Source organism: Typopeltis vanoorti, chromosome 4 (assembly GCF_054136105.1).
Source record: "Typopeltis vanoorti isolate ZY-2024b chromosome 4, IOZ_Tvanoo_1.0, whole genome shotgun sequence".
Lineage (NCBI taxonomy): Eukaryota > Metazoa > Arthropoda > Arachnida > Uropygi > Thelyphonidae > Typopeltis > Typopeltis vanoorti.
Genome location: NC_143552.1, coordinates 8,890,710 through 8,918,602, shown reverse-complemented (window position 1 = coordinate 8,918,602; position 27,893 = coordinate 8,890,710). Strand labels below are relative to the sequence as shown.

The 27,893-nt window shown below is 39.3% G+C and overlaps 1 protein-coding gene across 2 annotated transcripts in view; it reads right to left on the bottom strand.

The window, feature by feature from the left end:
* LOC150107093 (nitric oxide synthase 1-like) overlaps positions 1-27,893 on the bottom strand; it is a 281,501-nt gene that overhangs the window by 79,325 nt on the left and 174,283 nt on the right. For both annotated transcript variants that reach the window (XM_090391631.1, XM_090391632.1), the window contains one exon: positions 20,309-20,487. In XM_090391631.1, the coding sequence (XP_090247757.1) occupies positions 20,309-20,487 (179 nt within the window). The remainder of the gene's footprint in view (positions 1-20,308; positions 20,488-27,893) is intronic.

Below are 27,893 nucleotides of genomic sequence, written 5' to 3'. Positions count from 1 at the left end.
CTCTCAGCCGATCCTCATAACTATCCTTGTACAGTCCTGAAACCATCTTTGTCATCCATCTTTGTATCCTTTCCACAGTTAATTTATCCCCTTCAAATCCTGGGGACCAAATCTGAGAACAATAGTCCAAGTGTGGTCTGATCAGAGACTTATACAACGGAATAATAACCCTCTTATCTCTGCAGGTCAGTGTCCTTCTCATAATAGCAGCAATCCTCTGTGTTACCTTCACCACCTTTGCAATATGTCCCCTAAATTTCAGGTTTCTATCAATCATCAACCCCAGATCTCTCATCTCCCCTACTTCCTCCAGTATAACTCCTCCCATAGAGTATGCAGCATCCCATCGATGTTTCCCAAACCTCAAGACCTTACATTTTGCTGCATTCAACTGACACCTCTATTCATTTGCCCATCTATCTAGCTTATTTAAATCCTCTTGCAGGGCTACCACATCTGCACTATTACTAATAATCCTTCCCAGCTTCGCATCATCTGCAAACAACTGAATATCCCCCTGCAATCCACTGGCTATGTCATTGATATAAAGGTTAAACAATATAGGTCCTAGTACTGAGCCCTGTGGGACCCCACTTGTAACCCTCTGCCTCCTGGAAACTGCTCCACCATACACAACTCTCTGATACCTATCAGACAGCCAATCCTGAATCCAGTTGACCAATCTGACATCCAGACCCATGTGCTGCCACTTAAATATCAGCTTATCATGTGGCACCCTGTCAAATGCCTTCGCCAAGTCTAAGAAAATTGCAGTATATGCCTTTCCCTCATCTAATGTTCTTGTAACTTTATTATAAAAGGCTAGCATATTGCTAAAACAAGAGCATCCTTTCACAAATCCATGTTGATTCTCACAGATAACATTACCCTCATCTTCCCAATGCTGTACACGGTCCCTCACTACTTTCTCCAAGATCTTAACAACTACTGATGACACACAGACTGGCCTATAATTAGACACTTCCAGTCTGTTACCACCTTTATGCAATGGCACTATCTTACCTTCCTTCCATTCCCTGGGCACCTTTGCTGCAGCCAGACTTTCATTGAAAGGCCATGTTAAAGGCACTATCAGTTCCCTAGCACATTCTCTCAAAACTCGTGGCGAAATACCATCCAGTCCCACAGCTTTACTGACATCCAGAGTACTCAGTATCTGAAACACACTCTCCTCCTGTACCTCTAAACCTCGAACCAGCCCTATCCCTCTAGCATTAAAACTGACTCCTCTAGGATGAAATACTCCAATAAAGTGTTCATTGAACAATTCCACTATGTCCTCCGCATCAGTCACTCTATTCCCATTTTTATCCCACAATATCATTCTTCCAGTCATTTCTCCTCCTACTGGCCACATAGCTAAAAAATTCCCTAGGATTTTCTTTGGATCTTAGGGCCAATCTCCTCTCATATTCCAGTTTCTCTTTCCTTACCACACTAGTCACTCTTCTGGCCTGTGTCTTATATTCCTCATGCATCTCTTCACCTATCTCCTTATATCTCTTCCATAGCCTCTTTTTCGCATGCAATTCCTGTTTAATATTGTTTGTCATCCACTTTACTCCAAATTGCGTCCTCTTCTTCACTCGTGGTATACAACTTACCATTGCTGATAACAAATATTCTTTCACAATTTCCCACGCACTGGTGATATCCCGGCCTTCCAATTCCTCCCTCCATGAAACTTCCTGAAGTTGACGTCTAAGACTATTATAATCACCTGCCTTATAATTCCACATAAGTTCCCGTCTCTTTGATACTCCTGCATGTCTATTCATTTTCCAAGTCAACACCATATGGTCACTCTCTCCAACTGGTGGGAGAGACATCAACTCAGTTATTATCAACTCTTCTGATGCTATAACCAAATCCAAAATTTTTGAACCCCTTGTTCCCTCTGTTACATGTTGCCTAAGACATTTGTCCCTCAAGAATTCTAGAAATTCCATTCCCCTATTGCTACATGCATCTTCCTCTCTCCAATTTATACTACTGAAGTTAAAATCTCCCATAACAATCATTCTTCTTGTACTTGCCAAACTTAGCTGTCTAAACATCTCCTGGTCCCCATCCTCCATGCTCCTGGGTCTGTAGCAACACCACACTAAATATCCTGTCTTGCCTACCTCTACCTCACACCACACGCTCTCAAAATCATTTGTCTCACTTCCTTCCAAATTCTCCGCTCTTAGAGGACATAGGTCATCACTTATCATAAGCAGCACCCCACCACCACGTTTTCCCCTCCTATCCTGACGAAAAATGCTATACCCAGCGACTTCTATTCCTGTTGTTATATCCCCTTCTGTCAACCACATCTCAGTGATCGCAATAATTTTTGGCCAGGCTGATGCTATCTGCGCCACCAATTCCTCTCCCTTATTCCGGATACTCCTGGCATTAGTATACAGCATATAAATGCCATTGTTTCTATACCCAGCATTATCTCTTCTGGACTCCACTGGGCTCAGTGTTACCTGACATTGTCTCCCTTCTTCCAAGTATCCATTCCCACAAGAGGCCACCCCTGCTATCATCCTCCCTGGGACACACTGACTCGTTCAGAACAGCAATCTCTCCAGATGCCTACGTCCTTCCTCATTCAAATGCAAACGGTCTCTCGCATACAACTCCTCTCTTTCCTCAAACACATTCCAGGCATCCACATATACCAGTCCTCTCTTGTCACACATTCTCGCTATTATGCCATTCAATATCACCGCTCTTCTGCTTAGCTCATCATTATCATACCTAGGCAACACACACACTATTTTTCCTCTCTCTGTCTTCTTCCGTACAGTCTCAAGCAAAAATCTCATATCTCTCGCTGCCCGACTTACATTACCACTCAAGTCATTCGTTCCTACCATCACAATCATCTCATCCACCCTTTCACCTCTCTTAATTGCCATAGCCACCCTTTCTATTGTTCCCTCTGGCAAACACTCCTCACGCATCCTATCTTGAACACCACGGATCATTGAGTCGCCACACATTATACCTCTTACCATTCCCTCACTCCTATTGTTTCCATTCTCTCCTCTTCTTTCATTCCCATACCTCTCTCTTCTACTGTTTCCATTCTCTCCTCTTCTAGCACTCCCATACATCTCTCTCATTCCCTCTCTCCTACTGTTTCCATTTTCTCCACTTCTAGCACTTCCATATCCCTCTCTCATTCTGTCTCTCCTACTACTGTTTCCATCCGCTCGTCTTCTAGCATTCCCATACCTCTCTCTCTCATTCCATCTCTCCTACCATTTCCATTCTCTCCTCTTCTAGCACTTCCATATCTCTCTCTCATTCCGTCTCTCCTACTGTTTCCATCCTCTCGTCTGCTAGCATTCCCATACCTCTCTCTCATTCCCTCTCTTCTACTGTTTCCATTCTCTCCTCTTCTAGCACCCCCATACCTCTCACTCATACTCTCTAAATTCTCTCTCTCTCCTACTCTGATTCGCCTTGCATTTATCTCTTCCATTCTCCTAATCTTATCTTTCATACTTCTGCTCTCATTCACAAGACATTCCACCTCCTCTTTCAACTCATCTATCTCCCTCTGCAGGTCAGTCACTCTTAATCTAGATTCACTCTCCCAAACAAAACCATCTCCCAAACTTTCACAGTCACTCACACCTTCCACACTATCAACTATTATTTTCTCATTCTCTGCTATCATACTACTTGTCTTCCTACATTCATTCCCCGTTCCTGGAGCAACAAAGTCGGATATCGATATATCTAATGTACTTATTTCCTCCAACTGCCTGCATTTTGCGCACATACGCTCTCCACTCTCTTTAACAAGCCACATATGTAATTCACGAGACGCATACATGCCGCAAGTACTGCATGCCACAAAGTCCCTTATGATATTGCTAATAATTGAGTTCTTAAATGGCGGAGGACTTGGCGTTACAGCACTTGCGACTGCTGCTGAATCCACCATCATTCCTTACTGCCGAGTAGCGTAATCTTTAATAATTATTCAATTAATAAATAAGAGGAAAAAAAGTACAAACATTAGAACATTTAAGTACTAAATATAATTAAATAAAATGAAATATAACTAAATACAGTAACTTAGCTTCGTTTTGTCTTCCACCGTTACGCGTTCGATTCCGACGGTACCAAAATATATTATATTGCGACAGCAACTAACTTCCAAAAAACAACCACTGAAGTACACTCAATAATCTATCCAGATGTCTATATTCTTCCATATTCATATACAGTTGTTGTTACTTCCATAGCTCTTCCTGTCCACAAATGCACTCTAATCATCCATATATTTCAGATCTATCTCTCTTTTGACACATGTTCTTGCTATCCTGTCATTCATTATTGCTGCTCTTCTACTTCTCTACTCTGCACAATCATATCTGGGCAGTATGCCCAATGTCTTATCTTTTGCATTTTCGCTGTACCATCTGGCATTATCAGATTTTTCATCATATGATTCACACCACCTCTCTGATCATTTGTACCAATCACTGCTATCATATCATCCACATTCTCATCTCACTCTGTCATCACACTCACTCTCTCTGCCTGTCTTGTTTTTCTAGGCAAACTCTCTTCTAACATTTGGCTCAGCATACTAGAAATCATTGAATACTCTCCCTCCTTATTCTTTAAGTTATCATCTGGCCTCTTCTCATCTCTCTCTCTATTACTTGCTCCTGTAATCTCTCTATTACTTGCTCCTGTAATCTCTCTATCATTGCTTCACTTTCTCCCATTCTCTTTCTTTCTCTCCCTCCATCCTGCATTTCAATATCTTTTTCTCACACCGCCTCCTGTTTGTCTCACATCAGTTAGCCTTCCAAGTTTTTTAATCTCTTCCTTCACATGAACTGACTCATGTTTCATACCTTTCACTTCCTCTCTCAGTACCTCCCCCCCCCCAAAGTATCCTACCCATACTTCAGCTCCTCCATCTCTTCACAATCACACTACCTAATTAGAAAAATCACACTCTAGATTAGATAAAGTTGTAGGAAGGTTTTTTTTTTTAGCTTGGCTACAAAAAATAAATTATACTTGAAAATAAATTATATTCTTATTTTTATCCTTTATTCAATCATAAGCAAATAAAATTTACACATCAAGTAAAGCACGGTATGATGAGCTGTGTGTTGGATATAGGGCCTCCTAGATGAGTCGTTGACTCCATGGGGGTCTTGGGTAATAATAATAATAATAATAATAATAACTTCATGACTATACAGTCTATATAAGGTAGCAGGTGATGCAACATCAAATTGTTCTAATAGTCCACAATGCACAGCATGTTTCCTTTTAGACATGTATGTGGAAAGATCACTACCCAGACACTTTTTTTAATTATTATTAAGGTCTCATCTGTGGGGCATAGACTTATGAAGATACTAAGGACTAAATATATATATATATATATGGTGAGTAGAGTTGTAAGCTATTCATTTTTTAATGATGTCAGAGGTTGAGGAAGTGAGGCGGAGAGCAAGGATTACGAATGATATGTTAGCAGAAATGTGTGAGGAGAAAGGATTGCAGTTTGTTAATGTGTGGATGAGTTTGAAGGATGAAGTGAACTGTATAAGAGTGATGGACTGCATTTGAATGGTTTTGGTGTGCGTGCAGAGAATGAATCTGATCAAATGGGAAGCGATGTGGAAGAGTGGGAGAGTAAGACTGGAGAGATTGAAGAGGTGGTTATGAATGAAGAAGTGAGCGGAATGAGTATAGAGAATGGGTGTGCAGGACAGACAAGGAAATGGGGAGGCTCAGAGAAGACAGGAGAACACAGCATGAGAAAGTTGGATGCTTCTAGAGGATGTGAATGCATGTGTAAACAGGAAAGGAAGAGGATGACCTGGGATCAACAGGAAACAGTTGGATTTGAAGAGGGTTCTAAGATGAATAAGTAGAAAGGGAAATGGCTTGAGTTGAATATGGAGAAATCACATTGAATGAGTGGTATCAGTGGAACTAGCTATAGATCCCGGAATGAGCTGCTGTGTTTGTATACAAATGCTAGAAGTGTAAGAAACAAAGCAAATGAAATGGTTGCATTAACTGAATCTGTTCACCCAAAACATTTTTGGAATAAGTGAGACATGGTTGGATGAGAATGGCATCCTGACAGGAATAGAGATGGCAGGGTATGATGTGTTTTGTGAGGATAGAAAGGGTAAAAAGGGAGGAGGAAGTGCTATTGATGATAGAGAAAGAGTTATGTCCATACAAAGTAGAGATGCAAGAAGGAAATAGTGCCAGTGGTTTTGAGGCAGTATGGTGTGAGATAGAGGTAAATGGAATCAAATACTTGGGTGGATGTTGTTATAGAACAGGTAATGTGGATGGTGGCGATAATGAAATGTATAATCAAATTAGTCAAGCAAATAAGAAAAGGGTGATCATTATGAGCAATTTTAATTATGGTAATATAGACTGAAATGATGAGATAGCAACTGGAAGTAAAGAAAATGAGTTTCTTGAGTTTTTGAGGGATAACTACCTCAGACAGTATGTAACAGAGGGCACGCGAGGATTGAGGGTCTTGGATTTGGTCAGCTCATCACAGGATATAATTATAAACGAAGTGTCAAATCGTCCACCAATTGGTGAGAGTGACCATGAGGTGATTACCGTGGTTGGCATCAGTGTGAGGACCTCTGTGAGAAAAGGGTATATGTGGAACTACAAGGTGATTATGAAGAGCTCAGGAGACAGCTTGCGGCTGTAGCATGGCATGAGGAGTTAGCTGTAATAGAGATCGATGCAGCTTGGGGGAGTTTTAAAAACTATCTAATAGAAGCAATGTCTAAATGTATTCGAAGGGTCAGAAGGTTAATAAGGTTGTGTGAAATGGATGAATGAAGAGATTAAGCATTCTATACAGAGAAAAAGGGCATTATGGAGAAAGCGTAAGAGAAGTGGTAATAACCACTTCCATGAGGATTACAAAAACCAGGCAAAGCTGGTGACTTGGTTGGTAAGGATGGCAAAAGTGAGGTAATAAGCAGCATTCAGCTAATGAGGCCAAAAAGAATCCTAGGGAGTTCTTTCAATATGTAGCAAAAAAAAAAAGAATGATTATGGAAGGATGACACTGATTGGAGAAAATGGTATAAGGTCAACTGTTGCAGAAGTTATAGTGGGGATACTTAATGAGTAGTTCATAAGGGTCTTTCATTCTTGTGAATGTGACTTCATGGAGAGATTGAGAGCAGTTCATGATGGGGGAAGAGATACTGACTGTGAGTGAGCAAGAGGTGTAAGGGCAGTTGAGCAAACTTGATGTTAGTAAGGCTGTGGGACTTGATAATATATCACCACGTATTCTGAAGGAATATGCCAGGGAGTTGACATCTGCCTTGTCATATCTTTTTAATATGAGTCTTGCACTGGATCAAGTTCCAAAGAAGTGGAAGGAGGGCTAGATTAAGCCACTTCAAAAGGGAGGTGATAGAACTCAAGCATCCAATTATAGGCCTATCTGTGTGTCAGGTGTTGTGGTTAAGTTGCTGGAGAATCTTGTGAGAACTAGGATCAGAACTGGTTTGACAACAATGGTATTATCATTGATGGAGAGCATGGATTTACTAAAGGGAGGTCATGTTTTAGTAAACTAGGTACTTATTACAATAAGGTGAGGAGATGGATACACAGTAATATACTTAAATTCCGCAATGGCTTTTGATAGATTGCCACATGATAAGTTGATAGTCAAACTAGTGTGGATGGGGTTGGATATTAGATTAGTGTATTGGATCAGAGACTGGCTATCTGATAGGTATCAGCAAGTTGTGTATGGGAGAGCAATGTTCCAGAAGAGGAAAGTCGCTAGTGGTGTACCTCAAGGGTCTGTTTTATGACCATTAATGTTTAACGTTTATGCTAATAATATTGGCAAAGATTTGGATGGAGATATTCAGTTGTTTGCAGATGATGCAAAGTTGGGATAAACTACGAAGAGTAGAGAAGATGTTGTGGCCTTACAAGAAGACTTGAGTGAATGGGCACAGGAATGGGGGATGATAGTTCAATATTGCAAAATGTATGGTTTTAAAATTTAGGAAACAAAGATGGAATGTAGAATTTATGTTTGGTGGGGATTTATTGTAGGAGGTAGAGGAAATAAGAGATCTTGGGGTGATAGTGGATAAGGATCTGAAATTTAGTGGACACATTGCCAAAATTGTGAGTATAACACATAAACTTCTGGGAATGATGAAGAGGACACTGTCTTGTAGAAGTAGAGAGATTCTTGTTCCATTGTATAAGGCTTTGATTAGGCTACACATGGACTACTGTGCACAGATTTGGTTATCTGGTTTTCAAATGAACAAAGAGATGTTCAAAAGGGTCCAGAGGTGACTGATTAAGGTAGTTTCTGACCTCTGGAATGTCAAATATGAGGAAAGGTTGAAAAGATGTAATTTACAGAGTCTAGTGGATACAGAGAAGAGGGGAGATATGATAGAGACCTACACGTTAGTAAGGAGTTGTTATAGGATCAATGTTAGAGAGGTTCTACAGAAAACAGTGGGAAATCAGGGAAGAAACAGAGGTCATCCCTGGAAGCTGTATAAGGAGGATGTGAGCAGGGGGGGGTGAGAAGCAAGTTTTCTGTATGCAGAGTTGTGAATTATTGGAATGCATTGCCTGAGAGTATGATGTCTGCAGAGAATTTGAGTGTGTTTAAGGTGCAGTATGAAGAGCTGTGTGTGTATGATAAAAGGACCTCCTAGATGAGTCTTTGACTCCATTGGGTCTTGGGGTAATAATAATAATAAGAAGAATAAATAACTTTTTCTAGCATTTTTTAAATATTTTTTTGATTTTTCTTATTAGTGAGAATCTGTGTAATGAGCATGTATGTGATGTATATGATCTCTAAATAATGTTTCAGTATTTTTAATTCAGATTTCAAGAGTTAAAGATAATAGTGGACATCACCTTTATATGTTTTTGTGATAAGACTGTTCCGATTTAGAAGGGTAGTTTAAATACTTCAAAAATATCCATTTTCATTTTATTATTCTTATATATCGATAATTTAATATCAATAAATATATTTAACTGATATTAAAAGTTTGCCATATTTGACTTCATTAACACCAATTTAAACAGCCAAAATCCCAAAGCAACATTCCTAACAATGTGGGAGGTGAGAGAAGGTGGGAGTGCATATATGTACAAAATGCAGACAGTGGGAGGAAATCAATGAATTAGATATTTCGATAACCGACCTAGTTCCTTCGGGAATGGAAAATGTCTGTCGGCAGATGAGTAGTGTGATAGGAGAGAATGATGAGCGAAGCATCATTATCATTATTATCATCATTATTATGGGCAACTCCAAGAAGTCCTTAGACTCATCGAGGGAGGCCCTAAACATCATGTCAAGAACAACTATTCAACATCCGCACAGTATCTATCATACTTTGCCTTGAACTCATTCAAAGTCATGGCACCCACAACAGACTCTGGCAACTTATTCCACTCATTCACCACTCTCCAAGTAAAACACCTAGTTCTAACACCCTTGCTAACAACACTCTTGCCCAGTTTCCATGGATGGCCCCTGGTCGTTCCACCACCAGTCCTGTTCTGAAAAATATCCTCTGAATTAATCTTATAGAAACCCTTCATCTTGGTCATCTTGGATCATCTGCTATCATCTTGGTCACTTGCCTCTGGATCCTCTCCACCTCCTCCCCATCAAGAAGAAACCCTGCTGCCCAGATCTGGGCCCAGTAGTCAACATGGGGTCATATCAAGGCTCGATACAGAGGAAAAATAACTTGCTTGTCTCTGCTCATCAAAGTATTCTTCAGTAACCAAGTGATTTTATGAGCTGATTTAGCCACTTTTGCAATGTGCCCCCTAAACTTCAACTTCCTATCCACCAACACTCCCAAATTCCTGGCGTTATCAATATCTTGGAGTACAGTTCCACCAATGTGGTATACTGCTGCTAATCTTTTCACCCCAAAATGCATAACCTTACACTTTGCCACATTAAATTGACATCCATTCTCCTTAGCCCAGTCCTCCAATCTATCCAAATCATCCTGCAAAATTTTGACATCATGTGCATTCACTATTGCTCTACCCAACTTTTCATCATTAGCAAACAAATGAACAGTTCCTCTCAGATCCTTTTGTATATCATTAATGAACAAATTAAATAGTAGTGGTCCAAGAACAGAACCCTGCGGCACACCACCAGTCACAGGTCATCTTTTGGACTCTACCCTTGAATATAGTACTCTCTGATATCTCTCCATCAACCACCCTCCTATCCATCTCACCAACCCTATATCCATCCCCATATGTTGCAGTTTACTGATTAGAATTCCATGTGGTATCCTGTCAAAGGCCTTAGCCAGGTCCAGAAGTATCACTGCATACCCATTACCCTTATCCAGTTCAGCCATCACTGTGTTATAAAACATGAGCAAGTTAGTGAGGCATGATCTACCCTTCAGAAAACCATGCTGTCCCCCACACAGTATCCTATTTTCATCTATCCATTCCTGTATTTTTCTCTTGACTACTTTCTCCAAAACCTTGACAACGACTCCTGATATTCTGATCGGTCGGTAATTTGCAACAGCAGTCTTGGAACCTCCTTTATGAGTGGAAATATTTTCCCCTCTTTCCACACCCTTGATACTAACCCAGACTCGAGACTCAAATTAAACAAAATGGTCAAGGGCACTGACAATTCTTTAGCCACTTCACGTAAGAACCGAGCTGGTATACCATCCAATCACACAGATGTATTCACATTAAGGTTTTGTAATATTTCATTCGCCTCAATTCCCATATAAGCTATTGGAACCTTCATTCCTGCAATATCACCACCTGGATGATATACTCTTGCAAAGTGCTCGCTCAGTAATTCAACCATATCAACTGATTCAGTTACCTCCCTACCATCGGCATTCCTTAAAATTATTCTGCCATATACATTTTTTCTTTTACTTGCAGCATATTGAAAAAACTGTTTGGGATTCTCTTTAGCTTGCGTGGATAATTTCCTTTCATAATCTGCTTTTGCTTTTCTTACCACACTCGTTACCCTTCTGGCCTGTGCTTTATACTGTTCATGGGCCTGCAGGTCACCTTTCTCCTTAAATTCCCTCCACAGTTGTTTATTTTTTTGCAGCTCAAGCTTAATGGTGTTATTCATCCATTTAACCCCTACTTGATTTACTATCTGGACTCTAGGTATACAGTCAGCCATCAAATTCTCCTTTAAATGTCTTCAAATGCTCCTTTACTGCTTCCCATGCACTCTCAACTTCCAGCCCTTGCAGTTTTACATGCATGGCACTGAACCAAGCAATCTCCTAAGCTTGTCATACTTACTAGCCCGGTAATTCCACATGCACCCTTTCTTAATTGAAAATTCTACACATTTAGCCACCTTCCAGGTCAAGACCTTATGATCACTCTCACCAGTTGGTGGCAGCGTGGTCATATTCGTTACAGCCAAATTCTCAGATGCAGTTACAAGGTCAAGCGCTCTCAAACTCCTAGTATATTCCATTACATGATGTCTCAGGTAGTTATTCCTTAATAACTGCATAAAATCCAATTCCTTCCACCCATGTTTCCTCTCCTCCTTCCAATCAATGTTACAATAGTTGAAATTCCCCATAATAATTACCCTCCTTCCATTCATTGTGTTTATTTATCTATGCATACTATCTCCACCATCTATTCCATCACCTGGTCCATAGCAGTACCCAACTATATATTTTGTTCCACTAGTCTCAATCTCACACCAAATAGTCTCAAATTTGTTCTCTTTACTCTATCTCTCTCTCTCTTCACTCTATTCCCTCTATCTATCCTGCAGTTCAACTTCAATTTTCCTTGGCTGCAGTTCATCAGCTATCATCAATAACACTCCTTCCCCCATTCTTTTCTCTCTGTCCCTTCTAAACACACTATACCCTTCACATTCTATCCCACTAGCTATATCATCTTCATTTCATTCCATTTATCATTCCATTGTATAAGAACCTGATCAGACCACACTTAGACTATTGTTCTCAGGTTTGGTCGACAGGATTTGAAGGGGATAAATTAACTGTGAAAAGGGTACGAAGGCAGATAACAAAGACAATTTCAGGACTGTACAATGCTAGTTATGAGGATCAGCTGGTGGAATGTCGACTGCAGAGTTTGGTGGATAGAAGAAGGAGAGGTGATATGATTGAGACTTTTAAGCTTTTGAGAGGTGGTTACATGGTTGACACTGGGGAGTTCTTTCATTTGGATGAACAGCGGGAAGGAGTGATGACAAAGCGCCATCCCTGAAAGTTACAAAAGGAAATTGTGAGCAAGAGGAGTGGTTTCTTTGCATGTAGGCTGGTTGAACCATGGAATACATTGTCAGATAGAGTGGTGAGAGCTAAAACGGTCAATGAGTTTAAAGAGTGGCATGATAGACTTTGTGTTTGCTAGAAGGGACCTCTCATGATATGTCTTGATAGACTTGTGTTTCCTGGGAAGGACTCCCTCGTTGAGTCTATTGACTCCTTGGAGGCCTGAATAATAATAATAATAATAATTATTATTATTATTATTATTATTATAATGTGAGGGATGCATGTGAGCAATCGAGGAATATAGTAGTAAGAGGTGTAATGTATGGGAACTCAATGATCCGTGGTGTTCAAGATAGGATGCATGAGGAGTGGTTGCCAGGAGGAAGGACAGAAAGTGTGGCTATGGCAATTGAGAGAGGTGAAAGGGGTGGATGAGATGATTTTGATGGTGGGAACAAATGACTTGTGTGGTGGTGTAAATAGGGCAGCAAGAGATATGAGGTACTTGCTTGAGGCTGTATAAAAGAAGACACAGAAAGGAAAGATAGTGTGTGTGTTGCCTAGGCATGATAATGTCAAGCTGAGCAGAATAGCAGTGATATTGAATGGCATAATAGCAAGAATGTGTCAAAAGAGAGGATTCGAATATGTGAATGCTTGGAGTGCGTTTGAGAGCACAGAGGAATTGTATACGAGAGACCGCCTGCATTTGAATGAGGAAGGATGTAGGCATCTAGAGAGATTGCTGTCTGAACGAGTCAGTGTGTCCCAGTGTGGATGGTAGCAGGGGTGGCCTGTTGTGGGAATGGGTACTCGGGAGAAGGGGGACGACATCAGGTAACAATGAGCCCAGTGGAGTCTTGAGGGGATAATGCTGGGTATAGAAACAACTCCATTTATATGCTTTATACTAATGCCAGGAGTATTTGGAATAAGGGAGAGGAATTGGTGGCACTGATAGCATCAGCCTGGGCAAAGATTATTGGGATCACAGAGACGTGGTTGACAGAAGAGAATATAATAACAGGAATAGAAGGTGCTGGGTACAGCATTTTTTGGCAGAATAGGAAAGGAAAGCGTGATGGTGGAGTACTGCTTATGATAAGTGATGACCTATGTCCTCTAAGAGTGGAGACTTTGAAAGGCTGTGACAGTAATAATTTTGAAAGCATATGGTGTGAGGTGGAGGTGGGCAAGACAGGATATTTAGTGGGATGTTGCTACAGACCAAGGAGCAAAGAGGGTGGGTACCAGGAGATGTTGCGATAGTTGAGCGTGGTAAGTGTAGGAAGAACGAGTGTTATGGGAGATTTTAACTACAGCAGTATAGATTGGGGAGAGGAAGATGCATGTAGCAATAAGGGAATTTCTAGAATTCTTGGGGGACAAATGTCTTAGGCAACATGTAACAGAGGGAACAAGAGGTTCAAGAGTTTTGGATTTGGTTATAGCATCAGAAGAGTTGATAATAACTGATAGACATCTCTCCCACCAGTTGGAGAGAGTGACCATATGGTTTTGACTTGGAAAATGAATAGATATTCAGGAGTATCAAAGAGACAGGAACGTATGTGGAATTATAAATCAGGTGATTATAACAGTCTTAGACGTCAACTTGGGGAAGTTTCATGGAGGGAGGAATTGGAAGGCTGGGATATCATTAATGCTTTGGAAATTGTGAAGAAATATTTGTTAGTAGCAATGGTAAGCTGAATTCCATGAGTGAAGATGAGGACACAGTTTGGAGTAAAGTGGATGACAAACAATATTAAACAGGAGATACATGCGAAAAAGAGGCTATGGAAGAGATATAAGGAGACAGGTGAAGAGAAGATGCATGAAGAATATAATACACAGGCCAGAAGAGTGACTAGTATGGTAAGGAAGGCGAAACTGGAATTTTATTATTCTTATTAAACAAGACCTCATGGAGTCAAAGACTCATCTAGGAGGAGTCAAAACAAGAACAATATGAGAAAAGATTGGCCCTTAGATCCAAGGAAAATCCTAGGGAATTTTTTAGCTATGTGGCCAGTAGGAGAAGAAATGACTGTGGAAGAATGACATTGGGGGATAAAAATGGGAATAGAATGACTTATGCACAGGACATAGTGGAATTGTTCAATGAACACTTTATTGGAGTTTTTATCCTGGAGGAGTCAATTTGAATACTAGAGGGATAGAGCAGTTCGAGGTTTAGAGGTGCAGGAGGCGAGTGTGTTCCACATACTGAGTACTCTGGATGTTAGTAAAGCTGTGGGACTGGATGGTATTTCACCACGAGTTTTGAGAGAATGTGCTAAGGAACTGAGAGTGCCCTTGACCTGGCTTTTGAATGAAAGTCTGGCTGTGGGAAAGGTGCCCATGGAATGGAAGGAAGGTAAGATAGTGCCATTGCATAAGGGCAGATGCAGCCAGGAAGTGTCTAATTATAGGCCAGTTTGTGTGTCATCAGTGGTTAGTAAGATCTTGGAGAAAGTAGTGAGGGATCATATACACCATTGGGCAGATGAGGATAATGTTATCAGTAAGAGTCAACATGTATTTATGAAGGGGCGTTCTTGTTTTAGCAATATGCTAGCCTTTTATGATAAAGTTACAAGAGCATTAGATGAGGGAAAGGCATATACTGCCATTTTCCTAGATTTAGCAAAGGCATTTGATAGGGTACCACGTGATAAGCTGATATTCAAGTTGCAGCACTTGGGTCTGGATGTCAGATTAGTCAACTGGATTCAGTATTGGCTGTCCGATAGGTATCAGAGAGTTGTGTATGGTGGAGTAATATCAAAGAGGCAGAAGGTTACAAGTGGGGTTCCACAGGGCTCAGTTCTGGGACCTATATTGTTTAACCTTTATATCAATGACTTTGTCTGTGGATTGCAAGGGGATATTTGGTTGTTTGCAGAAGAGAAGGGTTATTAGTAATAGTGCAGATGTGGTAGCCCTGCAAGAGGATTTGAATAAGCTAGATAGATGGGCAAATGAGTGTGGGTCTCAGTTTAATGCAGCAAAATGTAAGGTCTTGAGGTTTGGGACACATCGATGGGACCCTGTATACTGTATGGGAGGAATTAAACTGGAGAAAGTAGGAGAGACAAGAGATCTGGGTTTGATTATTGATAGAAAGTTACAAATATGTCCCCTAAATTTCAGTAATGAAATTTAGGGGACATATTGCAAAGGTAGTGAAAGTAACAGAGGATTGCTGCAATAATGATGACACTGACCTGCAGAGATAAAACAGTTATCATTCCATTGTATAAGACTCTGATCAGACCACACTTGGACTATTGTTCTCAGATCTGGTCCCCAGGATTTGAAGAGGATAAATTAACTGTGGAAAAGGTACAAAGGCGGATAACAAAGATGGTGTCGGGACTATACAATGTTAGTTATGAGGAATCAACTGAGGGAGTGTGGACTGCAGAGTTTGGTGGATAGAAGAAGGAGAGGTGGTATGATTGAGACTTTTAAACTGTTGAGAGGTGGTTACAGGGTTGACACTTGGGAGTTCTTTTGCTTGGTTGAACAGTGGGAAGGAGTCATGACAAGGGGTCATCCCTGGAAGTTACAAAATGAAATTATGAGTGAGCAAGAGGAGTGGTTTCTTTGCATGGAGGGTGGTTGAACCGTGGAATGCATTGTCAGATAGAGTGGTGAGAGCTAAAACGGTCAATGAGTTTAAAGAGTAGCATGATAGACTTTGTGTTTGCTAGGAGGGACCTCCCTCGATGAGTCTTGATAGATTTATATTTCTTAGAAAGGATCTCCCGCGATGAGTCTTTTGACTCCATGGAGGCCTGAATAATAATAATAATTTACTCTAAATTAAGGGGATAAAAATACCTTATTATTTTACAACCAGTATGCACAGTATAGTGTGTTCTGAGTTAACCACAGTATTATATATTTTTCAGAAACGTTTTTAATAATGGTAAAGTGGCTTAGAACTAGGACTTTGACTAGAAGGGAAAATGAAATAGGTGATGCAAATGCTAATTGTGATACAAGTGTTGTAATGATGAGTAAATCTGATACCATTAAAGAAGAAGAAGAAACAAGCAGTTAAAAAAAAATACAGTAATAAATATAACAGTTCATATTTGGAATTCGGATTTACTAGGTGTAGAAATTAAAGGGAACAAAAATCTCAATGTGTTTTGTGCTGTGAAGTGTTGTCGAACGAGTGCATGAAACCTGCAAAACTCCTACGACATTTAGAAACTAAACATTGTGGTGTGAAAAATAAGTCAATTGAATTTTTTCAACGATGAATTTTTTCAGAGTTTCATACATTAGGGACATTAAATCATTAGGGAAAGATATAGTTTCAGCCATGGGTTCCATTAATAGCAAGGCACTGGAAGCATCCTATCTCTTAAGTTTGAACATCGCGAAAACAGGGAAACCTCATTCTATTGGGAAAAATTTGCTACTTCCAGCTATAAAAGATGTGGTAAAACCGATGTTTGGCAACAAGTTACTAAAAGATGTTGATTTGATTCCTCGGTCGCAGAATTAATGATATGGCAGGTGACGTAGAATCTCAGTTAATCGAAAGAGTTAAGAAGAGCCCTTATTATGCGTTACAAATAGACGTAACTACTGATGTTACAAGTGATGCACAGTTAATATGCTACGTAAGATATGTGCATGATAACAGCATTCATGATGATATTCTGTTTTTATTATTATTATTATTATTATTATTATTATTATTATTATTATTATTATTACCACCCCAAGACCTCATGGAGTCAAAGACTCATCTGGGAGGTCCTTTTATCACACACACACACAGCTCATCATACCGTGTTTTAAACACATTCAAACTCTTTGTAGACATCACATTCTCAGGCAAGGCATTCCAATCATTCACAACTCTGCACAAAAAAAAACCTGCCTCTCACTTCCCTACTCACACCCTCTTTATACAGTTTCCAGGGATGACCTCTGGTTCTCCCCTGATCTCCCACTATTCTCTGTAAAACTTCTCCAAGATTGATCCTATAACAACCCCTTTTTGTAGAACTTTTACATACCGAACAACTGGAGAAGAAATATTTCACACTCTCAATAATTACATAATTCACAAAGGGATCCAGTGGAAAAAATGTATAAGCTTCTGTTCGAATGGAGCTTGCACCTTTACAGGCAGGCATAGTGGGGTTGTTTCTATGGTCAAGGAAGTAGCTCCGAATATGAATTGGATACACTGTTTCATACATAGGGAAGCATTAGCCTCCAAAGGAATGTCACCAGAATTTAAAACTGTGCTATATAATGCTGTCAAGCTAGTTAATTTTATTAAAGCTCGACCGTTAAATAACAGGTTATTTTCAGTACTCTGCGATGAAATGGGCAGTGAATATATACACAACTTTTGCTTCATTCTGAAATTCGCTGGCTTTCCAGGGGCAAAGTACTAACAAGGTTATTTCAATTAAGACACGAAGTTTTATTATTTGTAAATGAACGTAATTCTGATTTTGCATCACTCCTTGTTGACAAAGAATGGTTATCAACACTATCCTACATTTCAGGCTTGCAGTCACAAGAACGATCTTTCGTTATCAAAAAAAAAAAAAAACAGTTAATTGAGCTTTCAAGTGAAAAGTGGACTTAAAATGTAATTCTGTAATCTTGGTTTGGCTCGATTTTGGATCTCACCTTCAGTGAGAAGTGAATTTCCTGAATTATCTGAAGAAGCATTGAAAATCATCATGCAGTTTTTTTTCTCCACAACCTATCTTTGTGAGAAAGGATTTTCATTGCTCCTTCAAATAAAAACAAAATACAGAAATCGTCTTTGTGTGTGTGTGTGTGTGTGTGTGCGTGCGTGCCAGTCTTCAACTGAATTTGAAGCCAATATTGAGCCAGATATCCAGCAACTCTGCAAGAGCCAAGAAGCTCAACCATCTCATTAAAAGTAAGTAGTAATATAATTAGATCATATTATTTATTTGTTTAATAAAAATTAAAACTTTGTTCAATGATGATACACTTTTAATCGTTTACTTCCAATTTAATTAATTATGTTTCCATATGTATTCAAAACATGCTTTTAGATTTATTATGTTATAAATGGCACAGTTTTTCCAAAATGTTGGTAATTCCTACTTAGGTTTAAAAAAATTACCAAAAGTCAAAATGACATATAGGAAAATAAATTAAAAACAATATGCTTATTTTTGAAGTAAAATTTTAATTCCAACATTCTAAAATGTTATTTTTCTTACTTTTCTGTTTGCAAGAAACAAAAATGCAAGAAAAACCTGATTTATTAAAAAAGTTCATTCTTGTGAAAAGTATCAGAATTTAATTTTTTTAAGTAATAATATGATTGTTTAGAATGCTATGTATATGCTTATATTTTACAATAAACGTTATAAAGCTTTTTAGTTTTAGTGAAACAATAAATGCAACCTGTTTTTTTATTTTTTATTTATTATGAAACAATTTCTGATTTCTCCTTTATTTTCTCAAAAAAAAATATGGTCACTGTACATATAATGCATGTGTGAGTTCGCCTGCCAGCTCAAACTCAAACAAGCAGGAATAAAATTCAACCAAGGATTGAAACTTTGTGTGAGTTGAGCCCGCCGGTAATGAGAAGTTCTGTCCAAATGATAAACGATACCCTGTCGTGAATGTGTTAAAACTTAGAAATATATAGTGAATGTTGTTATGACAGTTTCAGATGCTATGGAATTCAGTTGAAGAGAATTAGCATTTCAACTCAACAATTGTCGGTTGCCTTTGTCTTTGGGTCATCGCATGATCTTTTGTTAATACCGCACCAATCATATTACACACGTCTTCATAGCTGCTCTCTCGTGTAAAACAAAATTTAACTTGTACGTATTGTAATAACTAAAAAAAAAAAAATTAATTTATAAGCATATAAATGGATATCACCTGTAAATCGTTGGGGTGCCAGCAAAATTCTCGAATGTGTCACCTCTGGCACATGTGCCATAGGCTCGCCATCTATGACCTAAGCTATTCAACATAGCCTAGAAAAAATAACTCGAGAAACAACGAAAAGTACTGTGTCATGCTCTGCATCATTCCTGGGGTATGCAGACGATATTGAGATATAACTGAAACTTTTATAAACCTTAAAACCTGTTCCGAAAAAATAGGTCTTAATATTATCCAAAATAAAACAGAATATTTAAAAGTATCAAGACATAATGATCTCAATAAGCCATCAACTATTCAGTTTGCTGTCATGATATTGAAAAATTCAATGCAATTTAAATATCTAGGCTCTATAATAACTAAAGATAATAAGATCCAAACAGAAATAAAGATGAGAATCCAAGCAGGTAATAAATCATCTTTCTCACTTCAGAACCTCCTCTCATCTAAAAATCTGTCATATGAATCTAAAATAAATACCTACAGAATGCTAATTAGACCAGTCATATTATATGGTGTGGAGACATGGAATATAACAAAATCTGATGAAGATCAATTACAATGCTTCGAAAACAAAATCTTAAGAAAAATATTTGGTCTGGTGAAAGATCCTGTGACATCCTGATCCTGTGAATGGAGAAGGTGAATGAATAAAGAACTCTATGAACTTTATAAGAAGCCACTAATAATAAATGAAATCAGAACTAGTCGCATGAGATGGTTAGGTCACCTGGAAAGAATGGAGGATAACAGGCTAGTGAGGAGAACCTTTCTACATCACCAAAATGGAAGAAGTCCTAGAGGATGATCTCTGCAGAAGATGGATGGATAGTACTGAAATGGACATGAAAGAGCTGAAGCTGCAAAACTGGAAGGAGTTGTTTAAAGATAGGAAAAAATTGAAAACTGTGGTACTTGCAGCTAAGAACCTTAAGGGTTCGTGAAGCTCAAGAAGAAGTACACCAATTTCTTCAACAAATACAAACCTATTTACTTCAAAAACAAACCATAAAAATTTTTCTTACCTATTTTTGATTCAACTTGAACAATGTCATTTTCTGTGTAACTTGAATACTTGAGACAGGCAAGAACTCTACTGACTATATCAACAGAATTAGCAGGAAATATTCCAAGGTGATCGCCAGGTTCATGGATGAGTTCTGATCTTCCTCTGGTATCCAGTCTCACCAAAATTGTCTGCCTTCTAAAATTACATATAAAAAGAATGAAACTAATGATAAAGTGAGGATAATTGATTGTTGCATTTTTCTTTATGTTTTCTATGTATATTTTTATGCATGTATACATAAATACAATATTCTAAAAGATGCATCATTTACTTACTTGATTGGCTGAGTGGATGATGGAACCTCTCTGCAATAAACAGGCTGTATATTCAAATCCCACTTGAACATGGATGTTTGTAACTATCTTTGGGTGACAGATGATTTTCCTTGCCTGCTAAGAGACTATCACCACTTTGTTTACTGGAGAACTAACATGGCTTGAAAGATGTTCTGTTTTGTTTTCCTGTGTAATTTGGACTTCTGAGTTATTTAACTCTAGCCCACCCACAGTACTAACATTAATGTACCATAGATTTACTACTTTTCATAGATGGAATTCACATAAAAAAAAACAAAAAGCAAGTTTAAAAGTAGTGCAGTATGCACTAGATGTATGCAAAGAAGAAAGATTTATATAAGTTTGCAAGAAAGATATCTATTGTCTATGTAACAGCTAATATAATGGGTTGTCGAAAGCAATACAGAGGCTTTGTCTACATGTGCTGTAATCAGTAATTTTTAATGCATGCTGCAAACTGCTCAGATCATCAACTGTTTATCTGATACACATACCATGGGCAAAATTCATCCATACTCATTCTTACCAAGATAACAATGATTGGACCTCCTGCAGGCACGTGTTGTAAGGTAGTGGCAGCAGAGTTATTCAGTCACTGACAAAGCAGCCTTCTAAATTATTACAATTTAAGCTCATCACTCTAGCAATTAGATCAAAAGATATGAGCTAAGTTTCCTCCTTCATTAAGGAGGCGATAGAACTCAAGCATCAAACTATAAGCCTATCTGTGTGTCAGGTGTTGTAGTTAAATTGTTGGAGAAGCTTGTGAGAACCAGGATCCAGAATTGGGTTGACAACAATGGTATTATCTTTGATGGACAGCATGGACTTGCTAAATGGAGGTCATGTTTTAGTAATCTACTTACTTATTACAATAAGGTGACTGCTTTCATGGACAGAGGAGAAGGATACACAGTAATATTATTATTATTATTATTATTATTATTATTATTATTATTATTCAGGCCCCCAAGGAGTCAAAAGACTCATCGAGGGGAGGTCCCCCCCCCCCGAGAAACACAAAGTTTATCATACCACTCTTTAAACTCACTGACCGTTCTTGCTCCCACCACTCCATCAGGCAATGCATTCCACGGCTCAACCACCCTCCACACAAAGAAACCACTCCTTACCCTCTTGCTCACAGTTTCCTTTCGTAACTTCCAGGGATGGACTCTTGTCATCACTCCTTCCCGCTGATCAAACAAGCGAAAGAACTCCCCAGTGTCAACCCTGTAACCACCTCTCAACAGTTTAAGAGTCTCAATCATATCACCTCTCCTTCTTCTATCCACCAAACCCTGCAGTCCACATTCTCTCAGCCGATCCTCATAACTAACATTGTATAGTCCTGAAACCATCTTTGTCATCCGTCTTTGTATCCTTTCCACAGTTAATTTATCCCCTTCAAATCCTGGGGACCAAATCTGAGAACAATAGTCCAAGTGTGGTCTGATCAGAGACTTATACAACGGAATGATAACCCTCTTATCTCTGCAGGTCAGTGTCCTTCTCATAATAGCAGCAATCCTCTGTGTTACCTTCACCACCTTTGCAATATGTCCCCTAAACTTCAGGTTTCTATCAATCATCGATCCCAGATCTCTTGTCTCCCCTACTTCCTCCAGTATAACTCCTCCTATAGAGTATGCAGCATCCATCGATGTTTCCCGAACCTCAAGACCGTACATTTTGCTGCATTCAACTGACACCCCCATTCATTTGCCCATCTATCTAGCTTATTTAAATCCTCTTGCAGGGCTACCACATCTGCACTATTACTAATAATCCTTCCCAGCTTCGCATCATCCGCAAACAACTGAATATCCCCCTGCAATCCACTGGCTATGTCATTGATATAAAGGTTAAACAATATAGGTCCTAGTACTGAGCCCTGTGGGACCCCACTTGTAACCCTCTGCCTCCTGGAAACTGCTCCACCATACACAACTCTCTAATACCTATCAGACAGCCAATCCTGAATCCAGTTGACCAATCTGACATCCAGACCCATGTGCTGCAACTTAAATATCAGCTTATCATGTGGCACCCTGTCAAATGCCTTTGCCAAGTCTAAGAAAATTGCAGTATATGCCTTTCCCTCATCTAATGTTCTTGTAACTTTATTATAAAAGGCTAGCATATTGGTAAAACAAGAGCGTCCTTTCACAAATCCATGTTGATTCTCAGGGATAACATTACCCTCATCTGCCCAATGCTGTACACGGTCCCTCACTACTTTCTCCAAGATCTTAACAACTACTGATGACACACAGACTGGCCTATAATTAGACACTTCCAGTCTGTTACCACCCTTATGCAATGGCACTATCTTACCTTCCTTCCATTCCCTGGGCACCTTTGCCAAAGCCAGACTCTCATTGAAAAGCCACGTTAAAGGTACTGTCAATTCCCTAGCACATTCTCTCAAAACTCGTGGCGAAATACCATCCAGTCACACAGCTTTACTGACATCCAGAGTACTCAGTATCTGAAACACACTCTCCTCCTGTACCTCCAGACCTCGTACCAGTCCTATCCCTCTAGCATTAAAACTGACTCCTCTAGGATGAAATACTCCAATAAAGTGTTCATTGAACAATTCCACTATGTTCTCTGCATCAGTCACTCTATTCCCATTTTTATCCCACAATATCATTCTTCCACAGTCATTTCTCCTCCTACTGGCCACATAGCTAAAAAATTCCCTAGGATTTTCTTTGGATCTTAGGGCCAATCTCCTCTCATATTCCAGTTTCGCTTTCCATACCACACTAGTCACTCTTCTGGCCTGTTTCTTATATTCCTCATGCATCTCTTCACCTGTCTCCTTATATCTCTTCCATAGCCTCTTTTTCGCATGCAATTCCTGTTTAATATTGTTTGTCATCCACTTTACTCCAAATTGTGTCCTCTTCTTCACTCGTGGTATACAACTTACCATTGATGATAACAAATATTCTTTCACAATTTCCCATGCACTGGTGATATCCCGGCCTTCCAATTCCTCCCTCCATGAAACTTCCCGAAGTTGACGTCTAAGACTATTATAATCACCTGCCTTATAATTCCACATAAGTTCCCGTCTCTTTGATACTCCTGCATGTCTATTCATTTTCCAAGTCAACACCATATGGTCACTCTCTCCAACTGGTGGGAGAGACATCAACTCAGTTATTATCAACTCTTCTGATGCTATAACCAAATCCAAAATTTTTGAACCCCTTGTTCCCTCTGTTACATGTTGCCTAAGACATTTGTCCCTCAAGAATTCTAGAAATTCCATTCCCCTATTGTTACATGCATCTTCCTCTCTCCAATTTATACTACTGAAGTTAAAATCTCCCATAACAATCATTCTTCTTGCACTTGCCAAACTTAGCTGTCTAAACATCTCCTGGTCCCCATCCTCTGTGCTCCTGGGTCTGTAGCAACACCCCACTAAATATCCTGTCTTGCCTACCTCTACCTCACACCATACGCTCTCAAAATCATTTGTCTCACTACCTTCCAAATTCTCCACTCTTAGAGGACATAGGTCATCACTTATCAATTTTGCAAAGGCTTTTGATAGATTACCGCATGATAAGTTGATAGTCAAACTGGAGTGGATAGGGTTGGATATTAGATTGGTGCACTGGATTGGAGACTGGCTATCTGATAGGTCAACAAGCTGTGTATGGGTGATCGATATCCAGGAAAAGGAAAGTTACTAATGGCCTCAGGGGTCTGTTTTAGGGACATTGCTGTTTAACTTGTATATTAACGATATTGGTGAAGATTTGGATGGAGGTATTCAGTTTTTGCAGATGATGCAAAGTTGGGACGAACCATGAAGAGTAGTGAAGATATTGTGTCCTTATAAGAAGAACTTGAATAAATTGAGTGATTGGGCACAGGAATGGGGATGTGAGTATTAAATGTTGCAAAATGTAAGGTTTTAAAATTTGGAAAACAAAAATGGGATGCAGAATTTATGCTTGGTGAGGATACATTGTCAGAGGTGGAGGAAATAAGAGATCTTGGGTGATAGTGGATAAGGATCTGAAATTTAGGGGATACATAGTCAAAATTGTGAAGACAACACAAAGGCTTCTAAGAATGATGTGGAGGACACTTACTTGTAGAAGTAGGGAGATTCTCGTTCCATTGTATAAGGCTTTGATTAGGCCACAGATGGACTATTGTGCCCAGATTTGGTCATCTGGTTTTCAGAAGGATGAAGAAATGTTGGAGAGGATCCAGAGGTGACTGACTAAGATAGTTTCTAACCTCTGGTGAACAGGAAGAGGAGGAGGGGAGATATGATAGAGACTTACAAGTTATTAAGGAGTTGTTATAGGATCAATGCTGGAGAGGTTCTACAGAAAATAGTAGGAGATCAGGGGAGAACCAGAGGTCATTCCTGGAAGCTGCATAAGGAGGGTGTGAGTAGGGGAGTGAGAAGGAGGTTTTTTACATGCAGAGTTGTGAATGATTGGAATGCCTTGCCTGAGAGTGTGGTGTCTGCAGAGAATTTAAGTGTGTTTAAAGCAAGGTATGATGAACTGTGTGTTTGATAACAGGACCTCCTAGATGAGACTTTGACTCCATGGGGTCTTGGGTAATAATAATAATAATAATAATAATTATAGGAGAGGGTGACAAGCTTATTATGTTTCATATATATGTGGACAGTACTACTTCTTTAAAAGTGTACATTTCTTTCCTTGAAATGGAACAAGAGAAGTCTCTGTACCTGACAGTTATCATCATTCATTTCATGCAGTACTACATGGCAGAAAAAAAAAAAAAAAGAAAGGAGCTGAATTTGTTGTAATAGCATTTCGATTTAACTCCAAGACTTTGGAGTAAGTATATTATATCTATCAATTAGATCAGCCAAATTAGAATCCTTTTCTCAAATGCCTTTTCATTAGTCATTAGACACCAAGAGAGGATTCTAATTTCTCATCAATGGATTTGAGCATTTATATTTGGTCATTTGAAATTCTCAATTGAAGGGAAACATGGCTTGTCAAGGGGTTGATCTAGCTTTAGTACTTTCTGTATAATAAAGTAATACCTGAAAGGGGTAAGGGAAATGACTTTGCTATGATATTACTGGATTGAAAGATTTTCAAGATACCACATGAAAATCTGTTACATAAATTGAACCAAATGGGAATGCATGTGAAGCTAGTAATGTGTAAGCAGGTGGCTGATAGACAAACATCAAGAGTAGTATATGCTGGAGCAGAATCAAGCAGATGGGTCCTGTGAAGCACCATCGGACTCATTACTTGTTAACTGCTATTTATCTATATAGTCCGCTGCTATTTATGGACACTAATGTTGGAGATGATTTGAATGGATATGTCCAGCCTGGTTGGCTGCGTGGTTAATGCACTCACACTCTCCAACTGACAAGATTGAATCCCACCATTGGCATGAATGTTTGTGATTGTCTTTAGGTGGGGAGGTGAAATTCATTGCCCGATGTGAGACCATTGTCCCATTTATTGGAGGCCTGAAGTGGCTTGAAAAAAGTTCTATGTTTGTTCTCTAGAGCATCGATTCCCAACCGGTGGTATGCGTAGTCTTATAGTGTGGTAATTTTCCTTTCCCAACTCATTACCTCATTTCGACTATTTTACATTAAGATCGGCACTGAACAAAAGTGTCAGTATTTAAAAATAGCTATTTTAAAAACAAGGGGTACAATTTATAGAAATGTGTTTAAAAGGGGTACACAAGTGGAAAAAAGGTTGGGAACCACTGCTCTAAAGCAAGGTTTCCAGACTATGTAAAAAATAAATTTTAAAAAATACAAAAATTATATTATTATTATTATTATTATTATTATTATTATTACTGACGCCTCCATGGAGTCGAAAGACAAATCGTGGGAGGTCCTTCCTAAGAACATAAAGTCTGTCAAGACTCATCGAGGGGAGATCCCCCCCCTAAGAAACACAAAGTCTATCATACCACTCCTTAAACTCATTGACCGTTCTCGCCCTCACCACTCCATCAGGCAAAGCATTCCACGGTTCATTCCACGCCAGGCAAAGAAACCACTCCTCACCCTCTTTCTCACAGTTTCCTTTCGTAACTTCCAGGGATGGCCTCTTGTCATCACTCCTACCCACTGTTCAACCAAGTGAAAGAACTTCCCAATGTCAACCCTGTAACCACCTCTCAGCAGTTTAAAAGCCTCAATCATATCACCTCTCCTTCTTCTATCCACCAAACTCTGCAGTCCACATTCCCTCAGTCGATCCTCGTAACTATCCTTGTACAGTCCTAAAACCATCTTTGTCATCTGTCTTTGTATTCCTTTCCACAGTTAATTTATCCCCTTCAAATCCTGGAGACTAAATCTGAAAACAATAGTCCAAGTGTTGCCTGATCAGAGACTTATACAGCGGAATGATAATGCTCTTATCTCTGCAGGTCAGTGTCCTTCTCATAATAGCAGCAATCCTCTGTGTTACCTTCACCACCTTTGCAATATGTCCCCTAAACTTCAGGTTTCTATCAACCATCAACTCCAGATCTCTTGTCTCCGCTACTTCCTCCATCATAACTCCTCCCATAGAGTATGCTGCATCCCATTGATGTTTCCCAAACCTCAAGACCTTACATTTTGCTGCATTAAACCGACAACCCCCATTCATTTGTCCATCTATTTAGCTTATTCAAATCCTCTTGTAGGACTACCACATCTGCACTATTACTAATAATCCTTCCTAGCTTCGCATCATCCGCAAACAACTGAATATCCCCTTGCAATCCACTGGCAATGTCATTGATATAAAGGATAACCAATATGGGTCCTAGTACTGAGCCCTGTGGGACCCCACTTGTAACCCTCTGCCACCTTGAAACTGCTACACCATACACAACTCTCTGATACCTATCAGACAGCCAATCCTGAATCCAGTTGACCAATCTGACATCCAGACCCATGTGCTGCAACTTAAATATCAGCTTATCATGTGGCACCTTGTCAAATGCTAAGTCTACGAAAATTGCAGTATATGCCTTTCCCCTCATCTAATGTTCTTGTAACTTTATTATAAAAGGCTAGCATATTGCTAAAACAAGAGCGTCCTTTCACAAATCCATGTTGACTCTCACTGATAACATTACCCTCATCTGCCCAATGTTGTATACGGTCCCTCACTACTTTCTACAAGATCTGAACTACTACTGATGACACACAGACTGGCCTATAATTAGACACTTCCAGTCTGTTACCAC